The 22,977-nt window shown below is 48.7% G+C and overlaps 1 protein-coding gene across 3 annotated transcripts; it reads right to left on the minus strand.

The window, feature by feature from the left end:
* Positions 1 to 223: 223 nt before the first annotated feature.
* GSN (gelsolin) lies at positions 224 to 21,189 on the minus strand. 3 transcript variants are annotated; one of them, XM_068211001.1, is made up of 17 exons: positions 21,110 to 21,189; positions 8,672 to 8,873; positions 7,982 to 8,136; positions 6,989 to 7,150; positions 6,634 to 6,783; positions 6,301 to 6,390; positions 5,261 to 5,393; positions 4,946 to 5,034; positions 4,425 to 4,640; positions 3,719 to 3,852; positions 3,154 to 3,244; positions 2,782 to 2,952; positions 1,976 to 2,150; positions 1,574 to 1,698; positions 1,326 to 1,403; positions 841 to 901; positions 224 to 604 (listed from the first exon to the last, which is right to left on the minus strand). In XM_068211001.1, the coding sequence occupies exons 2-17, from the start codon at positions 8,862 to 8,864 to the stop codon at positions 435 to 437; spliced, it is 2,193 nt and encodes a 730-aa protein (XP_068067102.1). In that variant the 5' UTR covers positions 8,865 to 8,873; positions 21,110 to 21,189; the 3' UTR covers positions 224 to 434. The 3 variants fall into 3 exon arrangements, with proteins under 3 accessions (XP_068067102.1, XP_068067101.1, XP_068067100.1); XM_068211000.1 differs by lacking the exon at positions 21,110 to 21,189 and adding an exon at positions 20,641 to 20,682; XM_068210999.1 differs by lacking the exon at positions 21,110 to 21,189 and adding an exon at positions 10,007 to 10,234.
* Between the last annotated feature and the right edge of the window lie 1,788 nt (positions 21,190 to 22,977).

Genomic DNA, 22,977 nt, shown 5'->3' on the forward strand with positions numbered 1-22,977 from the left:
GAGTGAGTTTCTGAAAGAGTAAAATACTGTTTACCAGAGTCTCAAATGCATATAATTCTGAAGAGGGGAAAGCAAAGCAGTCCCAAACTCCTCAAAATTATTTCTGTAACCTTTTACTAAAAGGTCCATCTGCAAAATAAGGTTTTGCTTTCTAAGGTGTGTTCAAACATGGAGTCTCTACAGCTGCTCTTTAATGTTTTTTTCTTCATAACAAACCCCACCATTTCTGTTCTTCCCATATTTCATACAAGCTTTATTGTATTAAATATCATCAAAGCAAGGAGTAGGGTCAATGACTGGTCTTGATTGTTTTCGGAAATTATTGCACAGCTAATTGGCTATTAACATCATTCCCTCGTTAACATACATCCTGCAGGAGGAAGGAGTTCTTAAAGGCATTGAAGGCACTGAACTTGCTCTGTTTCAAACATTCCTCACACATCCACATCTGCCATTGCTCTCTGCAGGGGATCCACAGCCCAGTAGTCATCGTCCCAGCCCAGGAACCAGCCGGAGAAGGTGGGAGGCTCAAAGCCCTGCTTGACGATGGTCACCGGGGTCCTCTTGTCCCGCGTGGAGGGATCTGTGTCAATGTAGCGCTTGGCTGGGGACACAGGGAGGGGACCTCACTGAGCACCAGGCCTGCAGAGCAGCAGCTCAGCTGGGGCTAAACGGCTGCCAGAGAGGCAGCTTCACATCGGCCATTTGAACACAAATACCCACTGAAGGTTTGTACCCTGTGGTTTTATCTATGCCTGTCAGAATATAAATTGCCCAAGGCATGATCACACAGTGGGAAAATGAGAAAGGGACAGTTCAGAGAGGAAAATGTGACATTACCAGACTTCAGTGCCTCAGTCTTTTCTTCTTCTTGGGCATCTTTCCCAATCCATACAAAGACCTAAAGATAAAAATATTAATTATTTCAGCCACAATCATTCTCTTTATGAAGGGATAATTTAGAAGAAGCCTCAGTGAACAGAGTGTGACACAAACCAGAAAATCCTCGTGTTGTTGTGCCTGGGTTGTTGACCAACATGACCAAAGCTCTGTTGGTCCATAATGGAAAGTTTTTTGCCTGCATTTTATCTACATTCATTGTAGACCCTTGAACAAATTCTACACTAGCTTAACATCAGGAGAAAGTAGCACATGTTTGAACATTTTTCTATAAAAGATCAAAATTCAGCTCTGAGTTGCCTTGTGGCTGATGTGTGCTGAATCTGTAATACAACAGCACCTCTGGCTACTGCAGTCAGCTCTCTATCTAGAGCCAATCTGTGCCTATTCTTTGCTCCTCTTGTCCCCCTGCAAATGTGACATACCTGATCCCATGTGTCCAGGAGCATCACATCATCTGTGGCAAGGTCATCCTGAGTCAGATCTCCAGGAACTTCTTCAATCTAGAAAACAGAGGGTTCAGATGAGCACAGGCTTCGTTTACTTTATCTGCACAGGACAAACCACACGAAGGAAGATCAGGTGTAAGCTGGTGGGGGGCTCAGAGCAGCTGGGCCTGAGCTTCTCGCAGCCCTGTCAGGCGGATGCTGAATGAATCCCCCCGGACACTCACGGTGAAGCGCCCGCTCTTGTTGGAGCACGCGAAGAGACGCGGGGGGTGAGTGTCCATCTTCTTGTCCTTGAGGCGGGGCGACGTGCGGTACGGAGCTTTGCCACCCAAGGCTGCCCAGAAATTGTCTGGAAAAATGTAAGAGAGACTGATGCTTCTCCTGTTCATGGAACCCACACCAGGGTTATGGTTTGGGCAGGACTTGAAGCATTCTTCTGGGTCAGAAAGTCCCAATGGCCTTCAGACATACATGAGAGCACTGTTAAACAATGCAAATAACCCCAAGAAGCCCCTCTTGCCCATGTCCACATCTTTTTGTTCTGGGAGACAAAACATCCATGAAATAATTGCTGAGGATGTGCAGCTACACAGAAATGATCACAGACTCCACTGTGACCCCCTCACCTGGCTCTTTGCCCTCAGCAACCTGTACTGGGCGAGCTCCCAGTATCTTCAGCAGCTCCTGTGCTCCTGATTTCTCAGCGTTGCTGGCTCCTTGGCCAACCCACAGGTAGGCAGCAGAGGGAGTTTTCAGGACAAAGGCATCATTGGAGTTCAGCTGACTGGCTGTAGGATCCAGCTGAAAAGAAGGAACAGTGCAGGTGTCAGGTGTAACCATCCTCTACACAAAGCCTGTAACTTCAAAATCAAACCAGAACCTACAGTTGAATAAACTGCAAACAGGATTTTCCATATGAGCATGTAAGGCTATCAGAGGTGCTGTATATTCCCTATATCCAAGTGATGAGTTAGATTTTCCACATGGGAAGAGTAAATAACTGTTTCAGTGTGTGATTACATGTACACATGACCTATAGCAGGAATGCCTGGCTGTCTTTGTGCCAGTCCTGGTGGTTATAGCAGGAGATTTAGGAGCTCCCTGGGGAGCCCATAGCAGAACAGTCCCTGCTGTCAACACTGATCAATCATTAACACAAACTCCTCTGTGTCAACAAGGACAGGCCTCTTGAAGCTGGAAACCTGGGGAGTTCCTGCAGCCATAAACCACTGCCCTCCCCTCACCAGGATTTAATCTCCCCTTTGCTGTTGCACAGAGGCACTTGTGTGCGTTTTCTCTCAGAGCAGTGGGGCTCTGAACCCATGTCCTGGCCCAAGTTCCTCTTGCACGGAGGGAACAGAACTCTTCAATGGATCATGTTCCCATCGTGGGCTGTACACACAACACCAAGGCTGACTGTCCCTCCACGTACCTCCACTGCTCTGGTGGCTCCGGAGGTGCTGGAGCGGACCTGGAACAGCCGCGTTGCCGCCGGGACAGTCTGGCCTCCTTCCCTCGAGGTTCCACCCTTGTAGACAACCAAGGGCTTTCCACCAAACATGCTCATCAGGTGGGGGGGCTCTTTGCCTTGCACTACTCGTTTCTGAAGAAAAACAAACTTTCTGTCAGTTTTGAGGAGCACAAGACTAACCAAAAATGGCTTTTACAACCCTCTGTTGAGCTGGAATATTCACAGAGCACCCAGCTGGGGCAGGTGTAGATAGACAGACAGACAGATAGATTGGTTGATTCTTCATTCCTCCAGTGTTAGCACTGTTAGGGTTGTTCTGCTGGGTCTCTTTACCTGCACGGGGCTGCCTCCCAGCTCCTCATCCAGCTGTACTGTGAGGAATGCAGAGGTTGCAATCTCATCCTGCGTGGAGTCGGCACCCTGCCTGGAGAACAAGGCCAAATCCCAGCTTTATTCTCAACCTTTCCCCCAGCCCCACACCTTACAGAGATCAAGAGGAGGTAAGGAAACCCTTTGATAGTGAATCTCTGCAGCACTTCCTTCAACACAAAGGAGAAATTCCTTATCCTCTATTGTAGCACAGGGAGTACAGGGGGAGATAAGAACCTTTCCCAGATAAGCAGAGCTTGGTTCAAAGTAGGGAGTAATAACCAAGGGGAGGGGGGGGGGGATGGGAAAAAAAAAAAAAGCTCACGAAGTAATTCCCTCCATTGTTCCACTTGAAGTGAAACATCCCAGACCTCTGGTATTGTTTTGTTTGCAAGGGAAAGTTACCCAGGGTGAAACTTTATCCCCCAAAGATCCTCTGAAAGCGGGAGCCAGCAGTGATCGATTTTCCGAGCCGACTCGCAGCCCCACGCAGCCCCAGCGTTTCCTTGCCCCAGGGTAAGTCCCGTACCAGGTGTAAATGATCTGTCCCCGCTTCCCGTCGTGCTGGTAATCGTACAGGATGATGTAGCTGTCCCCGCCGTAGAACTGCCCGTACGTGGCGGGGTCCACCGGCACCTTCTCGGAGCCTTCTATTCTCCAGATCTGGCGGGAGAGGAGCAGAGGCGCTGCGGAGCGAGCGCGCCGCCGGCCCGCGCCATCCCCGCAGTCCCGGAGCCGGCGGTGCCGCCGCGCCCTCTGCCGGGACCGGACGGGACCGTTCCCGGCCGCTCCAGCGCCTGGTCCCGAGCGCAGCTTTGAGGCCTTTCGGGGCGCTTTTAAACAGCCAAAACTCGGCCGGGCCCGCTGTGGGCTTCTGGCCAGCCCTCAGGCCGTTCAAGCCCAACTCCACCCCTGCTTCTATGCTCAAAGTCATGAACCCAGGTGCTCCAAGACATTCATACACACGACGGCAACAGGGAGAATAATCAGTAGGAGGAGGAATAAACCCATGTCCACAGTGCTGGGAAAACGTGGAGTCAGAATCAACCCCACTTTTCTGTAGGGCTTTCAAGACCCTGCTGCTATTTCTGGTGTCAGAAATTTCCCCAGTAGTTACAAGACCTCAGTGTTGATGGCTCTCTGGCCTCCTTTTGTCTTGCTGCTCTTGCAGCAATGCCATCAAGTAGGAAAGAAAAGTTTGGAAAGCTTCCCAGAGGGATTGTGCCGCCACTGACCTGTTTCTTGCCAGAGCCATCATCCTCCATGCCGTGTTGGGCAGCCATGGCCTTGGAGCTGTGCAGGGTGGCCGCGTCGAAAGGGACCTGCTCAATCTTGGCAACGTGGCCAGAAACATGAGGCTGCCCCAGCCCTTCTGTCTGGTCCTTGTCCCGCCAGTTCTTGAAGAATTGCTTGAACAAAGGTGTCTCACCACTCTCAGGGAGGACTTGGATCTGAAAGGAATGAGCCTTTAGAACCATCTCCCTAAGAACAGCGGGTTTATCTACTCTTTTTCACTCTTAGAAGAGGTCATGGAAAAGGTAAAGAGTATCTGAGAGGAAGAAACTTTAACTACCAGCTCTGGTGCAGTAAATGCTGCTTTAGCCCAGGAGCAGCACTGCAGAATCTCCCAAAACAGAGCAGATCTCCCACAACAGGAGCCACTCGACAGGGACACGTCACCTGAGCCATCCGTGCTCCGCAGTCCCTGGCCTGTGTGGCAGAAAAGTGACCCCAGTGCTTGGTCACAGGTCCTTACCTGGGTGTGTTTGGGATAACCCATCTTGTCAATGAACTCTGAGGCTGTTTTCAGTGCTGCCTTCTTCTCTTCAGAGTTGGCACCTTTGCCTTTAATGAAAATAGAGAGAACGGGAGTCAGGTTTTTTTACCCAGAGAAGAAACTGTCCCAGGCACCTTCTGCCAAAGTAGAAGGGCCCGGCCTTCCAGATAAATGATGCCAAATAATAAATGACCATTGCATTGCTGGATGTCTTTCATGCCTGTTGTGATGGCTGAGAGAGAACAACTGCTTTTCTGTTTATGATATTATTTTCTCCCTGGTTCCCTCAGGTACCTTTCCAAACAAAGATCTTTCCATCTGTGCCGTGGTCCAGGATGAAGCAGTCATCTGTACTCAGGGCTGTCTGGGAGAAGGGGTTCTCATCTGCCACCAGGGACACTGCCATGTTCCCAGCCCCATTGGAGACCTGTGACAACACAGCAGAGGTCACATAAGGCACCCTCTGCTCCCTGTTGCTCTGTGGCCATAGCTCAGAACTCAGGGAGGGGAAGGGAAATCCATTTGAATGCACTGGCTGCTCCAGGCACTATTGTTTTCAAACAGGATAACTCTGATACAGCGACAGTATGGCAAAAACATAACACTTACATGAAGATTTCAACTATTTCTAGCAAAGCAGATACTGCTGGGACCAAGAAGAGGTTGGTCCAAAAATGGGAAATATCCTCAGTGCAAAGGAAATAGCTTCTAAAGCAAGCCAGCTGCACACAGGAACTGAAGGGTAACTGGGAACAGCCTTCCTGTATCAAATGGGGTTAAAAATCTCAGTTCCTCTACTGACTGATGCATAAAGTGCCACATAACAAACCATCTTAGCAGATATTCATCCCATGGATACCAGAGGCTGCTTAGAGAAGATTCCTCCCAAGAAGTCTTGGACACTTTTCTCCACTCACACAGCTGATGGCAAATGGCACCTTCCAAGTCATGGCTTCATCTGGGTGTTAGAAAGGGGCAGGTCCTGCTTCTCAGGCTCACTGTTCTAGTTCTTTCCTGTCACCTTCCTAACACAATGCCTGACAGCACAGAGGAAAACTCCTTTTCCCCTTATTTGTTTCACACTCCACCTTTTCTCTCAAAAATTCCTGAAAGTCCCAGGTGTCTCACTACAGTCATAAGTGGTGACAAACCAACAGGAAGTACATGGACATGCAGTGTAAACAACCAAGGCTCATACATAAAACTTGTTAAGAAGTAGAGTGTGGTAGGAGCAGGACTCAGAGCAGCTCAGCTCCCCTCTGCTATTGCACCTCCATCCACTTTCACAAAGATCACTCTATTCTCCCCAGAGTTATGTCAGGGTTCCTCATTACCTTGTACAGCTTAGCCAGTTTCCTGTTGGCTGTGTCAGTTTTGGTCTCATCAGAAACTCCTGCTGGCAAACTGGGCTTTGGTCCCAGAACCTGTGAGGGAGAGAAAAATCATTACCAAGCAGTCTAAGAGGATCTTCTTTCCCAGGTGCTCCAGTCAAGAGAATGAGTGGAAGAGAACTCCAGATCGGTCACAATAAATTCCCTGTCCCAGCGGGGCAGAGGACCAGGTCTGCACTGAGCTGTGTGTTTATACCACACACACCACCTACCCCACCTTTCTTCCACACACCACGCTTGCCACTCCAGCAGGGACAAACGGACAGAGGGAATCACCTGGAGCATCTCCTCGCGCTCGGATCCCTCCTCTGACACGTAGACCTTGGCGCGCCCGTTGCGCTCGTTGTCCCGGATCCCCTTGGCCAGCACCGTGGCCTTCAGCCGCTCCTGGCGGTTGCTCTGGGAGCCACACCATTGGAAGATGTTCTGGGGGAAGGAGAAGGTCGTGTCAGAGCATGACAGCACCTCTCTAGGTGAGACAGGACTCAGCTGGGACTGAACTATGTCAGTGTTTCAGGATGCTCAGCACTGAGATGGCTTCAGCAGAGTGGGGGAAAATAAAACTTATGTGAAGGTCAGACACCTCCTGCCCCTTGAATTCTGCCACACCTGCCTTTGACGTGGTACTCACACTGCCCAGGTCCAGGATGAAACAGTCCCCTGTGTTGAAGCTGTCCCAGCTCACAGGGACCTCCGTGGCCCGGACTGTTCGCCTGCCTTTGACCTGCAGCAGCCTCTGCACAGTGACCTCGTTGGGAACCACATGCCTGAAGCCAGAAGCCACACCACCAGCCTGGGGGGAAACACAGGAGCAAGGATTCACACCAGGACGGGGGGGAAGAGTGTATTCTCCTGTGTATAACTTGTCCTGCCTACCAGAAATTATCCCAAGCTCAGGATTCACTTTCTCTGCTGATAGACACTGGGAATTATTTATCAATGCAGGCAACAGGACCCATGTCAGTTACCCTCAAAAAAAGCACAACCAACTTTAAATGAATGAAAGCAACAACAAGCAAGTGGGAAATAAACAAAACAGAAAGATCAGGAAAGTCTCAGACATGAGGAAATGTGAGTACTTTGCAAGCATGTGACCTGATATCACTTTCCTCGTGCCTTTGGATTCCTAACAGACACAACTGCTTGACTGCATGTTTTCACTTCTATCCCACTTTATTGTGATGGCAGGGAGGAGTAACTCCCACTACTGTTCATCTCCTTTACCAAAACATTGCACATGCTGGCAGGGTGGGCTAAGCACAGAGACTGCAAGGTCAAACTGTTATGCAAGTGGGGAGAAATCAAATCTCCTGGGTAGGCGTTTCCCATTAACTTTGCTGCTTCTTAAATTCATTCCAGGTGCCTTGGGACTGTTCTTTCCTTTGCCTCTTGAAGAAAAACAAAACCTTGATTCCTAAAACTTTCTGGGGCTTTCCTTGTGTAGTATTAATTCAGCCAAATCTCTCCCACTGGGATCTGCTGTTCTCCACCCTGCTTAGTTCCAACTCATTGAAAACATCTGGCTGAGAATGGGTTTTAAGCAACTGGAAAAAGGGCAATTCTCACTCTCCTGGGAATTGGGCAGGATGCCATTTCTTGCAGACTCGGGTCAGTTGTCACCCACCTTGTATTTGATGCCAGATTTGAAGTAGCCCAGGAAGGTGGGGGACTCGTGGCCCTGCACCTCGCGGTGCTGCACAGCCTTCCCCTGCAGGTGCTCATCCATCTGCACAGTGAAGATGGCAGCAGCCCCACGCTCATCCTGAGAGCTTTCATCACCTGAAACATGGAGAGAGACACTGGGAGGGGATGCAGGGTCTGCCTCTGCATTCTACTGTGCAAACACACGAGGAGACAGCAGATTTAACTGTGATATTGTCAAAGAGCCTGGGGTTTGCAGGCTGTGGGGAAAGCCTTGGCACGGTGCTCTGTGACATGGACAGCAGAGGGCACTTAGGAGAGGGAAAAATCCCACTCCCGATCAGGAGGAACACACCTGACCTCCCTCCTTTCAGGCAGAAAGGCTTTCAGCCAGACTTTTCACCTGAGATCTTGTCTTCCCTGTGAACCTCTGCAGAACAGGGACTTGTCCTATTGCCAGGAAAAGCTGGTTTTAGGATCAGAGGTGACTGTACTCTCTATTGCAGAGACCACACAAATATTTGACATGAGTAGGGCTATTTACCCCCAGAACTGCATTCTCACTGTGCTGCTTTTTATTTCCTTGGGTAACATTTCCTGGCCATGGCTGGAGCAGGGAGGCTCAGGGGTCACTTTGGGCTCCCAGGTCTGCAGGGACACTCCCAGCACTCACCCAACCAGAAGTGCAGGTCGTACTGGAGGTTCCCGCTGCGCTGCTTGATGGTGTTCAGCACCAGGTAGGAATCTCCAGTGAAGAAGTCTCCATACAGGTTTTTTGGCACTGGCACCAAATCAAATTTCTCGACCCTCCAGATCTGAAGGCCGGGTTCCTTCCCAGCCTTCAAAAACTCGGCGTGTTCCACCATGCTGACAGGCTGGGGGCGAGACAGAGGGTGCTGTTCAGTGGGCACGACACAAGGAAGTCTTTAAATTAAATTGCTTCTCATCTCCTAACTTGCTGCGCCAGCCAAAAAGTGGAAAGTTTCCTTTTTTCTCGTGCACTGAGTTTTGAAGGGGGGAAAAACATAAGGATGTGTGTGGAAAGAATCTCTCTCCATTGATCACTGTTAATTTCACTTCCAATCACCTCTACTCCCTGGTTTATTACTGGCTTATCCTCTTCTAGGCTCTTGTTTCTCTCTCTGGATTTTAATCTCTGTATTTTTCTTTCTAATTTATAACTGTTTAGTATGGCACATAAGTGAAGCTTGACATTCCAGGCTGTGGGAAAGAAACCCCTTTTAACTCCACATGTTGTACATCCTGCACAAACATGATTTACAGGTTTTCTAAAACCAAATGGAAAATGCTGTGAATATCATTGAATATTTAGATAATTAAAGGCTTCTTAAAGCTCTTCTGTTCTGACCTGTTACTGTAACTGCTCCCTTGTAGGAATTACATTAATTTACACAACATCCTGCCCTAAGGACACTGCAATTTTGGTTTAATATGTTTATTGCCATACTTATGCAATATATCAACACAGTGCAATATCCTCTTTTTTTTTTTTTTTTTAAACAAACGTAATGAACACTTCCTTATAAAAGAATTCACTTTGGTAATTTTGAAGGGAAACAAAACATTTCTGGTGTATTGGCAATGAAGTCTGTCCATCGATCACATCACACCTTTGAGAGCTATCAGGTAACAGGGAAGAAAACATTACAATATTACATTAGAAGCATTCAGTACTTTGACAAAGAAGATGGTTCACAGCAGCTGATGGAAAAAAGTAAAATATGCTCAGTTTTCAAGGCAGAAATAAAGAATGTTACAAGCTAGAAAGAAAAATAGTAAGTTAGGTATCAAAGTGATTCCTAAGCTGAAATCAGATATCAAAGACGGAAAACAATGAACTTTATTATCATGACTCCAGTCTGCCTGAATCCTCCCAAATTCCCACTAAAACCGGGCAAACCCCCGACAAAGAGTTAAAGGAGATGGATTCCTGTAGGTAGCTGGGACCAGAAGTTTTCAGTGTTCAATTGTGATGTTCATCACTTACCACAGCTGAAAGCACAAGAGCTGCTGTAACAACATATCCAAGCCCTGCCACAGACACGGAGCTGACAGAGTTCAGCTTCAGAGCCATTGTGCAGAAAATGGTGAGCAAAAGATAACTGGAGTCCTTCCTGCCCATTTCTAGGAGCGAATGGGCTTCTCCCTTCTCCTGCAGAGCCGTGGGGAGTCCCAGCTCCCTGCTCCTCTGGCTGCTGGGGCAGATGAGGGGCAGAAGCCAATCTTTTATCGGGGACACACACACCCACCCCCTCGGCAGCACAGGGGCGTAACGCGTTTGTGCAAACAACCCTGCTGGAATCGCAGAGCCTCCCGCAGCCTCTCGCTCCACACAATGTGCGATCCATTACCGACAGCACAGACAGGGTCACACGGGCCAAACGTCCCCTCACGGGCAGAAATTCACAGACATCAGCAACACTGGCAACATTTTGTCAGCTGAGAGCTGGGAAGTTGATGAGACGCAGAGGAGCAGCACGGCAGCTCCAGCTGGCAGTGGATGCAGGGAAAGAGACTTTGGGGAAGAGAAGGATCCAAGAGCAGCCTGAGGATGGGGGGAATGCACCCTCAGCTCCCTGAAGCTGTCAGAGGAGCAGAGTTCAGCCCGTGAACGAGGGCTGAATGAGCCTCCACACACGGCACTGTCAGTAACAATTCGGGAGGCTTTGGGGATGCTCTGATGGATTTCAGCTCCTGGAGCACAACAGAGCATTCAGAGTCTGGTAGGTGACAGAACAAAAGCTCATTCAGCAATTCAATAATTTCACAACCAAGTATTTCTGAGGGTGTAGCAACACCCTGTGACAGGAACACAAGGGCCATCAAACCTACTCAGCCCAAAGGATTACAACAGGGCTGATTGTAGCACCCCAACAATCTGCCACCAATAAAGAGATTATTCTTCCAAATATCTCACACGGCAGCAAGTTCATCTATCACATTCTCCAAGTGTCTGCAGCGAGTGAACTGAGCAGGAACCTTTCCCTGTGGCCCTCAGGAGCAGAGCAGCCACACAATGTGGAGTCGTGCTGGGCTCTGAACACACCCAGGGAGAATTCCTGACAGGCTGAGCTTCCCACCGGCAGAATCTCTCAAAAGATTCTTAAATAAGGGGCCAAACCTTCCACCCATAAAACTCCACAACAGAACCTCCACGAAGGAAAGAGCAGACCCTGATTTGTGCTTTCTCCACTCTCCATGAGGATATTTTCTTTCCCTCTCTCCCAAGAACACTCTGCTGCTCTCTTGTCCAAGCTGATGCATTTTAATTTGAACTGTCACCTTGGCAATGTACCTTTGAAAATTTCACTGGAAAGTCTCAAACTGAAACAGACAATAAAAACAATGTGCTAGTCCTGTTGGTATTTCTGATCTCTGTGAAGGAAGTTCAGAGTGTCAGAGGTCTAAGTCTCAGTGAAAAACATGTTGGAACCTTGAGTCTAAGGAAGGCAGCTGTGAAAGGCTTTGGCAGCAGCAGAAAACCCAAACCAAAATGACTGGGTTGCATAACATTAGAAAGAGATGGGTCCTTTCCAAATGGAAAAATACTCTGGACTTTTTATTGTTAATTAAATACCTGTATAGTCCCACACCTGGGCAAATCTCACAGACTGAAGGCACAAAGACCGAGGATAATCTTCTTCATTAACATCCCACTGTAGGATATTGTAATCCACAGCTATATGCCGACACAATATTTTCGAAAAAACATTTATTTAGTTTTCTAATTAATTTAGCATTTTGTAAGCCCAGGCTTGCAATGCCAATGAACTGCAATATATAAATACGGGCAAAAAACTGAAAGAGGGCTACAGTGCATAAATTGCATATTGTAGTGTTCTTTCATAAAATTAATTAATCTGAGCCATTCCTGGAGGGAATAGGTGTAAACCTACCCCAGCAGCTGGTTTGGGTTATCACTGCTGGCAGCAAGTGTTGCATTGTTAAATCAAGCCCCAGAAATGTTTGCTCTGGACATTGTTCTGAGGGCACTTGCCAGCTGAGATCGCCAGGGCCCTACTGAAAAGGGTGTCCTGATGGAGACATGGAAAGCAGGCACTTTTCAAGCTGCTGCTAATAAAAGTGGCCAGCTTGGTCCCAGAAAGGGTGCTATGCACAGCCAACCTCTTATGCAAAGGAAAGTTGTTTAAGGAAAACAAGGAAAGTGCTTGGAGTACAGGATTTCAGTGCAGATGGATCAGCTAAATGACACTTGGCTTCATAGTGATGGAAACAAGAACTTGGGAAAATTAGTCCAATGATTTGAGCAACCACTGGAAGACAACAAGCTCATTATGGTCTCCAGATGTGCAGTCACACCAGCAGGACAGGCCAGCCCAGGAATGCCCTGGGATGGAGTCTGGCCTGCAGGAACAATCCCAGGGATTTGCTCCTGGGCACCCAACAGGAGAAGCTCACACTGATCAAAGTCTGTGTCCCACAGACCAAAGGCAGCCTGAAGCTGCTGCTCCAGGGAAGTGTGCAATGATCTCCCCGAGGCTGGATGCTGTTTGCTTCAGGGGAAGGCCAGGAAAGCAGAGAGGTCCCAGTGCCTGTGCCCAGCAATCCCGAGCCTGCTGTGCATCCTCCCGGTGCCGTGCTGGGCAAGCCCCGACTGCTGCTGCAGCTTCCACCGCCTCCCACCCGGGACCAGCTCCTGTCTCTCCTGGTATCCAACCCAAACCACCTTTCCTATTTCCACCCTGCAGCTTGTAACAAACAGCTCTCTTTGCCTCCCTCCCTAAATTCTTCATTTCTGCTCTGCTCACTCATCCCTGTGGCCGTGCCTCCCTCTCATCTGTCGCAGTCACCTCTGCCCTCCCAGACTGACACCAGCAGCACTCTGGCCATTTGTCTTCACTCTCCTCTGAACCTCTGCCAAGGAGCAGCCCAGTTCTGCACTGCCCAGCACAGCAACACTGAGAGGAATCTCCTGTTCCCTTCAGGAAAAACCTGTGGACACTGAGCCTGCGATCTCTTACTCTGCCTCATCACACTGCAAAATCCATTAAAGGGAATAACTGATGTGTGGCTCCTCCACATCAAGTACACTCTCACATCTTCACACCTACCACCATCTAAAGCTTAATGATGTCGCTAAAGTCACTTTCTACAAGATAATATCATCCAATACTCACAGCAGGGAAAGAAAGAAAAGAATCTTTATTTCATTCAGTAACTGGCTACTACCAAGAGAAAAATGAGCACAACATTTTTTGTGAGGCCCGGTTGTAATAATTTGTGGCAATTCATACCTGAATATGCCCACAAATATAGTCAGGACTTACCTGCACAGGGCTGTTCAGGGAAGCTTGGCTGAATTAAATGAGACAGAAACAAGGGTAGCCCACATCCCCATGTGGTTGTGCTCATTTGCAGCTCCAGCGTCGACTCGTGATGGGTTCAGATAATTTGTCTAAATCTGCTGCATAAACAAAACCCACACAGGAAGGGCTGCAGCCAACACAACATTTCACCACAGAGCATCCAAACCACCTGATGCTCGCTTCTGGATCAATTCCTGCCTTTTTACATGGCAAAGGCTGTATTTTTGATTTTAATAGATGACACTTGCAGAACATCAAAATAACTTGCAAATACAGACTGAGTTTCTTAACCTGAGGAGAACAGTAAATCTGAGTAGAGTCTGTATCCACACTACAGTCATGCTGCAAAAATGCCCCTCATACACCAATCCTTATTGTACCTTGGGGGCAAACATTTGCATTTCCACCCAACTAACTCTCTATTTCCTTTAATTTATTTGCCAAACATTGCCTGGAGAATATTAACTGCTCCAAATAAACAACAATATATGTCCTCAAAAAAGAAAGCCTCCCTTATCTCACAGCATTCCAGGCCGCCTATAACAAGTGCCAGAAGAGGCAAATTACTGCTGTATTTCTGCTGCAACAACAGGAAAACCCTCAATCCTTGTTTTGCAAGAGGCAAAGGGGTATAATCCTCCTGGCATGATCAGTCTGAGGAAATCTACAGGTTGTGCTTGCCACAGTAAGTGCCCAGAGCAAGGGCTGCATTCCCCGGGTCTGTAATAGCGATGCTGAAGAGATCACACAAACAAAAACCCAATAAAGTTACTTCCTTGCTTCAGGTTCAGCCCTTTGTGCACTTTGAACACAATATTACACTGTCTGACTACCCATGTAGCCATTTCTTTACTCTGATCTGCTGCTGCCCCATAAAAACTCTGATGGATTTACAAAGCTTGTGAGAGTGAACAGCACAGGACCGCTTGAGTTCTGACAATCCAAAACCCAGGACATGATGCTGCTGAACACAGGGAAAGTTCAGCACAGGATCCACAGTGATGACAACACACCCTGAAAATGGAAATATTTATTTATTCCTTCAGCTTCCATGCCAAACCAGTGCAGAATATCAATAATTCTTCAGTAAACCATTGAAAATAACTCTGGTAGGACTACAGCTTTGTTACCAAGGGGACAGGCATTGAAAAATATCTAAAGTGATGGATTAGTTTTCAGTCTCCAGACAGCCCTAAACTCAAATATACACAAAACTAAATCCAACCCCTTTCCTTCCATCCCTTGAAGCAGCCAGTAAACAAAGGTTATTTGGGATAAGAAAAAACTGGCATGGGACAGCCTCCTCCTCCCCAGCCATGGTGACTCCATAAACTATTTCAGCTCTCTGTGTGAGGAGCAGCACAGTTAATGGCATTCCCTGCAGCTACATCTTAACAGAAAAGCCACAAATCCAAAAAAATTCAAACTGAGCTGCCTAACTCAGATCAAGAGTCCGGGACATGAAGTCCAGCATTAGCTATGCAACTGGCAAGTAGGTTTTTTGCATTTGTTAAATTAAGATTCCTACTAAACCACTTGAGCAAGTTAGAAGGCCCAGAAGATTTGAGTATTGTTCACTTTTTCCAGCTGTTTGTTTGCACTATGAGTCACATCAGCTCTATTCTGGGCTCTGTGCCTTTTGAATAAAACCCACTTAGTAAACACAGAGCTTCCAGCCCGATGCACCCAGGCAGAAAACTTCAACCAAAAACCTGAGTTTCCTCTCAATTTCAGTGATGTAAATTGGGGAGAATATTACTTCCACAGGAGAAAGCTTTGGAGATTAGGCAGGACTGCCATCTTAAACACACCCAGGGAAATCTGCTGATACAATCAGCTGGTTCAGAGCCCTGCCTTGAGCATAAGTGAGAGCTGAATCATGCACTTAAACACACACAGCACAGGGAAAGCTGATCAGTGGAAACCACCAACCACTTTCATTCACTGGGGAGCAAAAATAAATCCTGAATTATACTCCAACACAAATCATTGTTCAGTGCTGAAAAAATATTTAAGGAGTGTTTATGTAACACATAAGACATAAACCAGCACATTAAAATATGACTACCTCCCCAAATTATGTCCCAGAGAGAGAGCTGCTGGTGACAGCCAGAACACATTGAGGAAGGCAGTGAAGACATGCCTGTGGTCAGCTGCAGGGAAATGACACAGATGTTCTTCCTCCAGTCTCCAGGTCCTGCCTGTTCAGGGGAAATCATCTGCAACTTTATGCAAACTCTTCTTCCCCAGAGAACAAGTTGATACATTCCTTTGCAGCACAGAAGTTGTTCAATCTGTGATCCATAACCCAAAAGCAACATGTTCTTGATAGAGAAAGGCTGGAAAGCAGGAGAGATGGCCTAAAACAAGTCCAAAAGGGAAGCACGGAGCGTGGCCTTGCACTCCTCCTGCAGCATCAGGCCAGGCAACAGGGTGAAAGGACTTAGGAGTCATTGCACACGTGGGACAAGGGCAGGAGAGCTACAGGCAGATGTCAGGGTTGACTGAAAGTGAGCAGAAAGCACATAAATGAATTTTGCTAATGCCACAGTGACAGGGCACAGCAGGTCTGGTGTCACCACGGAGCCAGTGGGAGTCCCTCAGTTCCTGCCTTCCACAATCAGCTCCACACAGAATTCAACTTTCCACATCAAAACTTAATACACATTAAAAAATCAAGGTGCTCCTTCTAGATCAGACAAGGAGCAGAAAGTGAGGCTGAGGGTTCCAGGCTCCTGTGCTCACCTGCTGGCAGGGAACAGTCACAGACCTGTGACCGAAAGCTTCCTCCACTCCTGCCCCAGCACACACAAGTGCTGGCAGCTTCTGCACATCTCCACCACCCTCCTCCTCAGGGAGAGACAGGACTCCCCTGTTTCCCCACTTCCCATGAAGTGGCTTCCTTCACAAACACCAACTTCCAAGTAATCACTGTGGAAAGGGAGCTACCAGAGCTCTCCTCTCCATTTTGTCCCAGCTCTCCTGACACAGACAGGTGTGGCCAGGGTGTTAATGACTGTGGCTGAAGATGCAGAGCTTCTCACGCAGGCTGTTCCCAGCTCCAGAGCCACCCAACACAAGGCACTGGGAGCAGCACAGGCAGGAATGCCCGCAGCTCCCATCCCGCCGGGCACAGCCACAAGAGGGCAATGCTGGAAACACACATGCCAAAATCATCCCTCCCTCCGGGGAGCTACGTGATTAACAGCAGAAGGATTCATTTTATTTCATCTCAAGCAGGATTCAGGCTCTGGTGTGGAGGAGCCACAAGGATTGTCAGAGCAGACAGCCCGAAAGAAGGGAAAGTCCTCACGGTGTCAGTGCTCACTGCAGCAGCCTCTGTCCATCTTGAGAGATCCCAGGTTGATTAATTTCCTCCAGTATTTTAAAGGTGCTGTTTTGAATTGTAGCTGCACTTTTACTGCATGTGGAAACACTGAGTAAATAACATATGTCTAAACTTTGGGTTTGGACAGTGTCCCACTGCCTGACTGCCCTAATACAGACAAACTCTTGTTTCTCCCACTCCAGTTGTACTGGGACCTCAGATGAGATCGGTTCCAGCTCTCCAGGTTCTCAGTGGGAGGTGAATGAGGAACAAAAAAGGAGAAAAGGAAAGACCAAAACCACAGTCTATAGTCAGAAAAGAACATTTTGAAACAGGCAAAAGGAAAAAATATATAAATCTTCAGAGTCCATACCATCTAACCCTTCCATCCAGGCACCACCACATCCCAAATACTGATCACAAAAACCTGACAACCTGGAATATCCTGACTGAGAATGCAGCTGCTCACCAAGTCCCAAAGCTGGGGAAACTGAACGAAGTAAAATAAAGGTCGTTCACCAGAGGGCAGTGTGAGATCCCCAGAATACCAACCAAACCAACCACTCCCATGCCAGCAGCACCACCAGGCTCCCTGAGGGGCCCGGATCCAGAATGGCCATTCCAAGCTGGCATTTCCAGACAGCCCGGCACTGCAAAGCAGCCCGGAGCTCTGCTTAACTCCACTATGTCAGAGCTCTATTTAACCTTGCAAATGCATCATCAGTGGATAATCAGAGATAAATACCTGGGTGTCCTGCTGAGACAGGCTGCTACTGCCTTTCCTGACTTCTCTGAGCACACTTTCCTTCCCTGAGCAGGTGTGGAGTACTGGGCTGACATTTAATGGACACTGCCTGCCCTGATTTCCTCTCTGCTGGGATTTCTCAGTGCCACAGAAACAGCACCCTGGCACAGCCCTGGAGCAGGGCGCACACACCGCTGGACACAGCCGGGGCCGTGCTGTGCAAGGGAGCACTCCCAGCATTTCCCTGCTGCCACGGGCACGCCGAGCAGGGCAGCTGGATCCGGAGGGCAGGAACACCCTGCTGCAGGGCAAACAGAGGCACCCAGCAGAGTCTGACAGCTGATAAGGGGCCCGATGAATCTGCTCTGGCCATTGGTGCTAAGAGGGTGTAGGACACAGTGTCAATATTGAAAATATGCCAACGCCTGTGACTTGCTGGGAAGCAGAGATGAGGCAGAGGCAAAACCTCTGAAATCCAGGCCTGGCGCACACACGGTGCTCGGACACTCCCACCACCGGTCCATTTACCTTTCTCCTGCTCACTGACATACCTAAACGAAGTCAGAAATCCCTGATCCAGACACTTCCCCACTGCCAAAGTCACAAGGACAGACCTCAGGGAAAGTGCCTGAGCACTTTTCCATTCTCATCTCTGCAAACATCTGCTGTGAGACAGTGCTGAGCCAGCGGGAACGCTCTGCCGCGCCCCGGGGCTGTCTCCGGCTGCATTCCCTTCTCCCACTGCTTTGGGGAGCCTCCTGCAGAAAAACACTTCCCGAACTGCCAAGCCCCAGCTTTCAGCTCAATAGCTGTGCACTATCCCCACCTAGGGAGCTTGTGTCTGACACAGGGAAAATAGTTCCAGCATGGCTCACAGCTGAGAGCTCCAGCAAGTTTAGTGCTTTTATGGGAGAAGAATTAATCATCTAGAGCATTTCTTTCTGATTCCCTTAGGCTTCTTAGTGTCTGAAGTGATTAATTAATGATTAAGGGACTGAATAGACACTTGAACTAATGCTGTGACAAGCAGAACAAATGAAGTGACAGAGGTACATGAAGAGATGCACAAAAGCTTCACAAAATAAGGTAACTTGAGGTTTTCTTCCTAATGCAAAACCTCAGTGACCTCTGAAAGCCGCTGCACAAGACATCCTTTGAGTCTTGAGTTTAAAAAGTTCCAAAGCAGATTAGAAGCTGAAATTCAGCTAGAAATTGCTAGAAGGGATATCAAATACCTGGTCCAGAGAAGCAAAAAATCACTAACCAACAGAAATAATACACAGCTTGTTACAGACAAATTGTCCATATCAGAATCTCCTGCCTTTTGAGGGAAAACATTTGATAATAATCAAGCGGAGGCAGAGACACACTCAGAACTTGATCATTCACATGATAATTCCCGAGTGCTGTGGAAGGGAGCAGAAAACAAGAGCAGCTGCAGGAGTTATTGTACCCAAGCCACTTCATATCTGTGTTTAACCACGTTCTGCTTTACTGCAACCAAGCTGCAAAACTTGATCACCTCAGCCTACAGAAAAAAAAAAAGTTTCTTTAGAACTCCAGATTCCAGAGTAAAACAGGGAAATAGTTGTTTTGTGAAGCTGCACATTTCTGTCCAAAATCCTCTTTCCCATGCATGCCACTCAGCAGCAACACTAATGTCTGGGACTGGATTAAAATGGAAAGCTTGTAAGTGAGCTGAAAGCAGATCTAAATCCTGAGCACTGAATACGTCACAGGGCTATTTTAAAAATGGTTTGGTTCCCAGCGGAATTCTGTAAAACACCCAAGCTACAACAAAAAGTTTTTTTATCTGAATGTGGGATGGGAGAAAGCACTGGCCCAGTGTGGGTCAGCAGCTGAACCTGCTGCTCCTTGTCCCCCCAGAGGAAGGTCCTGACTCCCTCCCTGGCTCAGAGGCTCGGTGACACTGCTGCCCACACCACCAGTGCTGGATGTGGCTGCAGCACTCCCGAAATTACATAAATCATTACAAAAACAGCCCTGCACTGGAACACATCAGGCAGCCTTTTAGCCAGAGCTGGCAGCAATCCCCCCTGGTGACATTATCAGAGCCATGAACCTGGATTGCAGAGTGCTCCCATCCCTGCTTTGCTGATGAAAAGAGCAAATTCACAACGGGTTGGATTTGTGCCTGTAAAATCCAAGTTAAACTAGCAGCAGCAGTAGCATTTCTGCCTTGTCACCCTTTCGACATTCAGAAGCAGCCAAAGATTGATGGCTGGTTCAATTTCCCACTGTTTTCCCCATAGCACTGGAATTTCTTCCAGCCAGAGAAAGCCTCCGCTCTGCCAAGAGCCAGAGTCATTCCTCTGGGACACTGCAGGTACTCAGCTCTCACTAAAACTCAGCTGAACTCTCTAACAACCACTGGAAAATCTCTCCCTGTCTTTAAACATGTAACATTTCAGGCACTCACCATCCACTCGTGCCACTAACGAGGTGTAACTAAAATTCCCACCCTCTCTTCATGCTGAATTCCAGTAAAATCCACGGAGCTGGACTTCCCAGCACTCCAGCGAGCCTGCTGATGGTACAGATGGACACTGGCAGCCCGGGCTGGTGCCAGGCCAGCGTTCCCATTATCTGCTCTGGAGATGGACAGAGCTCAACCAGAAAGCACAGCCAGCCTGGGCACTGGGGTGGGCAGGGAGGCGGCGCCGATGCCAGCAGCACCCATCCCACGGAGCAGATGTTAAACGGGGCTGGCTTCTGCTTCTCTCTGCTCCTGCACAGGCTAAGCTTCCATCTCCCATCTCTCCGTGGCAGAAACTATGGAATAAACTGTCTCGTGGCCAAGAGAAACCAGCTGCAATAACCTGTGAGAGACCATTCCTCAGTACTCAGGTTTCGCTTCATTTTTCCAGATGGATGTTATAAGGTACTCTGTAAAACAGTTTGAGAAGCCCAAAGGAGGAGAGGCATTTAAGGAACCCCCACCCCCTCGGACTCCAGAGCAGGACACCCTGAGCTGAGCCATGCTCTACTCTCACAAAGGAAATAAAGGACATTCTTTTTGCCGATAAACTTGCATCATGCAGAGTTGGTAGTGGAAAATGGAAATTGTAATGATCAGTAAGAAAAATAAGAGACTTAAGGGGAAACAATGGTAGTATCATCCTTGTTAGCAAAGTCGGATTTTTTACATCCAAGAGCAAATAACATTCAAAGCAGTTTTATTCCAAGTGGGATCTACTTACTAATGAGGCCTCCTTGAAACAAGTCATCCCCATAACTTTTTTTTTTAACACTCTTCCTAGGAAACATTTTAAATATGTTTTCAGTGTCTATATTTTTTTTGAATTTCTATTCAAACAGAGCTTTCAAACATTCTTCCCCCAGGCAAGGAACAAAACAAACAAGCCCCCACTGTTCCCATCACCACTCGCACAGCTTTCACCGGCGTTCACAGGCGCACCGGGCTTGAGGGGGACTCCTCCGCCCCTCGGCCCGGCGGGACGGGAACTGCTCCTGGGCGGCAGCGCTCCCGCGGAGCCGGGCACAGCCTGGCACAGCCTCGCAGATGCCGCAGGAAACGCCCCGGGACAGGACCGGGAACAGGACCCGGGAGCGCGGCCCCCTCCCTCCGTCCCTCCGAGTCCCCGTTCCCTCCGCCCGGCCGTGCGGCGAGGAGCCGGGGAAAGCCCCGGCAGCCGCTCCCGGCCCTACCTGGTGCTGGCACTCGCGGGCAGAGGCAGCTGCGGGGCCGGGCAGGGCAGGGCCAGGCAGGGCCGGGCAGCCCCAGGGGCGGGACCCGGAGCTCCCCCGCCTCCGCCCCGCCGCCCGCCTCCCTGGGCGCGGCCGCGGGACCGCGGGGACACGGGCACCGGGACACGGGCACCGGGACCCCGGCACGGCTCACCTGGGCACGGGTACCCCGGCACAGGTGCCCGGGCACAGTTTGCCTGGCACAGGTACCCCGCAGCGGTGAGGCCAGACACGGTGCTGGGACCGCCCGTGCCCCCTGGCCCCAGTGGGGCTGGAGCCGCCCAGCCCCTCGGGCTCCCGCGTGTTCCGGGAATCCCTGCGCAGCCAGACCTCTCCTGCCCTTCGGCTGCCACATCTTCCCATCTCGTCAATTCCAGACAATGTTCTAATGCCCCGTCACATGAATTTCATTGCTTGTTTTTGTAATTTTCATGCAGTTACTGGTATGTCCACACCAAAGCACACGTGAGGGGGCCTGCAGCAGAGTCTCCTATGGATGGCAGTCATTTATCAAACATCACTCTAGGACACAGTGTGGGATGTCCCAATAACCCACCCCTGCGGGCTGGGAGCTGTCAGTGTGTCCGTGCACACCCTGATCCCGGGCAGCACTGCCGGGACCAGCGCTGGCCGTGCTCTGGAGGCCAGTGACCTCTTCCTTCCTGTCCCCTATTTATAGTCACCCTGTCCCTGCAGCCAGTGCTCCAGGCCATGTGGTGTGGATGCGCAGATAAGTGTGTACAGATCTCTTCTCCCTGAGCCACGCAAAGCCCAGTTCTGATGCTCACTGTCCCTCAGAACATCTCCCTCAGCACAGTTAGTGCGCCTGGGCGCTTGTGTGAGCAGAGATCTGGGGAACAAATTGGGATGGCACAGGTAACGAGTTATAATTGTTGGTTAGATAACCCATTTAAGCTCCTAAGAAGTTTGGCGTAACAATAAATTGCTTGAATATTGTTAAGTACACACACAAAGACATGGACCTTATGGCTCATGTGCTTGGGAATATCACACAGAGCACACTCATCCCTCCCGTGGTTGTTGTGTTTGAAGTTTGAGAAAGGAACATGATCCTTCAGAGCAATTTAGCAGGAAGCATTTTCTGTGAAACATTGTATGTAATAACACGTCTGAGAGCGAGTCAGACATCTCCAACGGCACTCAGAAACAATAGAAATTTCTAACTCCTTGCATTTTTTATGGAGTTTTTCCTTGACACTACCAGTGAGTAGTGGCAAATCTAAGACAGGCAGGCAGGCCACAGACAGCTGTTGTTTTTCTCTCTCTCTCTCCATCATGTAATCAGAGAACTGTCTCGTGCTCTTGAGAGGAGCACTGTACCGAGACAGTGCCACCCTGCAGTGGGTTCTCACAAAAACGGTTTCTATGCCACCAACAATGCCTCCACTTGCTGCTGGAATTGTGTGGAACAAAGACATGGTTATTCATAAAGCCAGTGGTGGGTATTTCTCCTCTGTCATGCCTGTAACTGAAGAAGGTTTTTGTTATGCTTTTGTGTATGAGAACATTATTAACCAGGATATTTTAGGTGGGCTAAGAACCATCTGCCATTTTGATTCTGAAGTCTGTGAGAACTGTGCATAACCAAACCTTTCATTAAATCAGGAACATCCCTTACAAAGAGGCACTGACACTGCACAATCACACAGTAACTCATCTACGTGATGTTCTGCATCATGTTCATATCCTATCATGCATTTGTAACATCATTACACAGCTAAACCAAAAATTCTTCACCTGTCCATCAAATATAATTAATGCAAAATGACTTAGCCTTTTGAAAACACTGTGTTCAATTACTTTAAGTA

Source organism: Anomalospiza imberbis, chromosome 21 (genome assembly GCF_031753505.1).
Source record: "Anomalospiza imberbis isolate Cuckoo-Finch-1a 21T00152 chromosome 21, ASM3175350v1, whole genome shotgun sequence".
In the NCBI taxonomy this organism is placed as follows: domain Eukaryota; kingdom Metazoa; phylum Chordata; class Aves; order Passeriformes; family Viduidae; genus Anomalospiza; species Anomalospiza imberbis.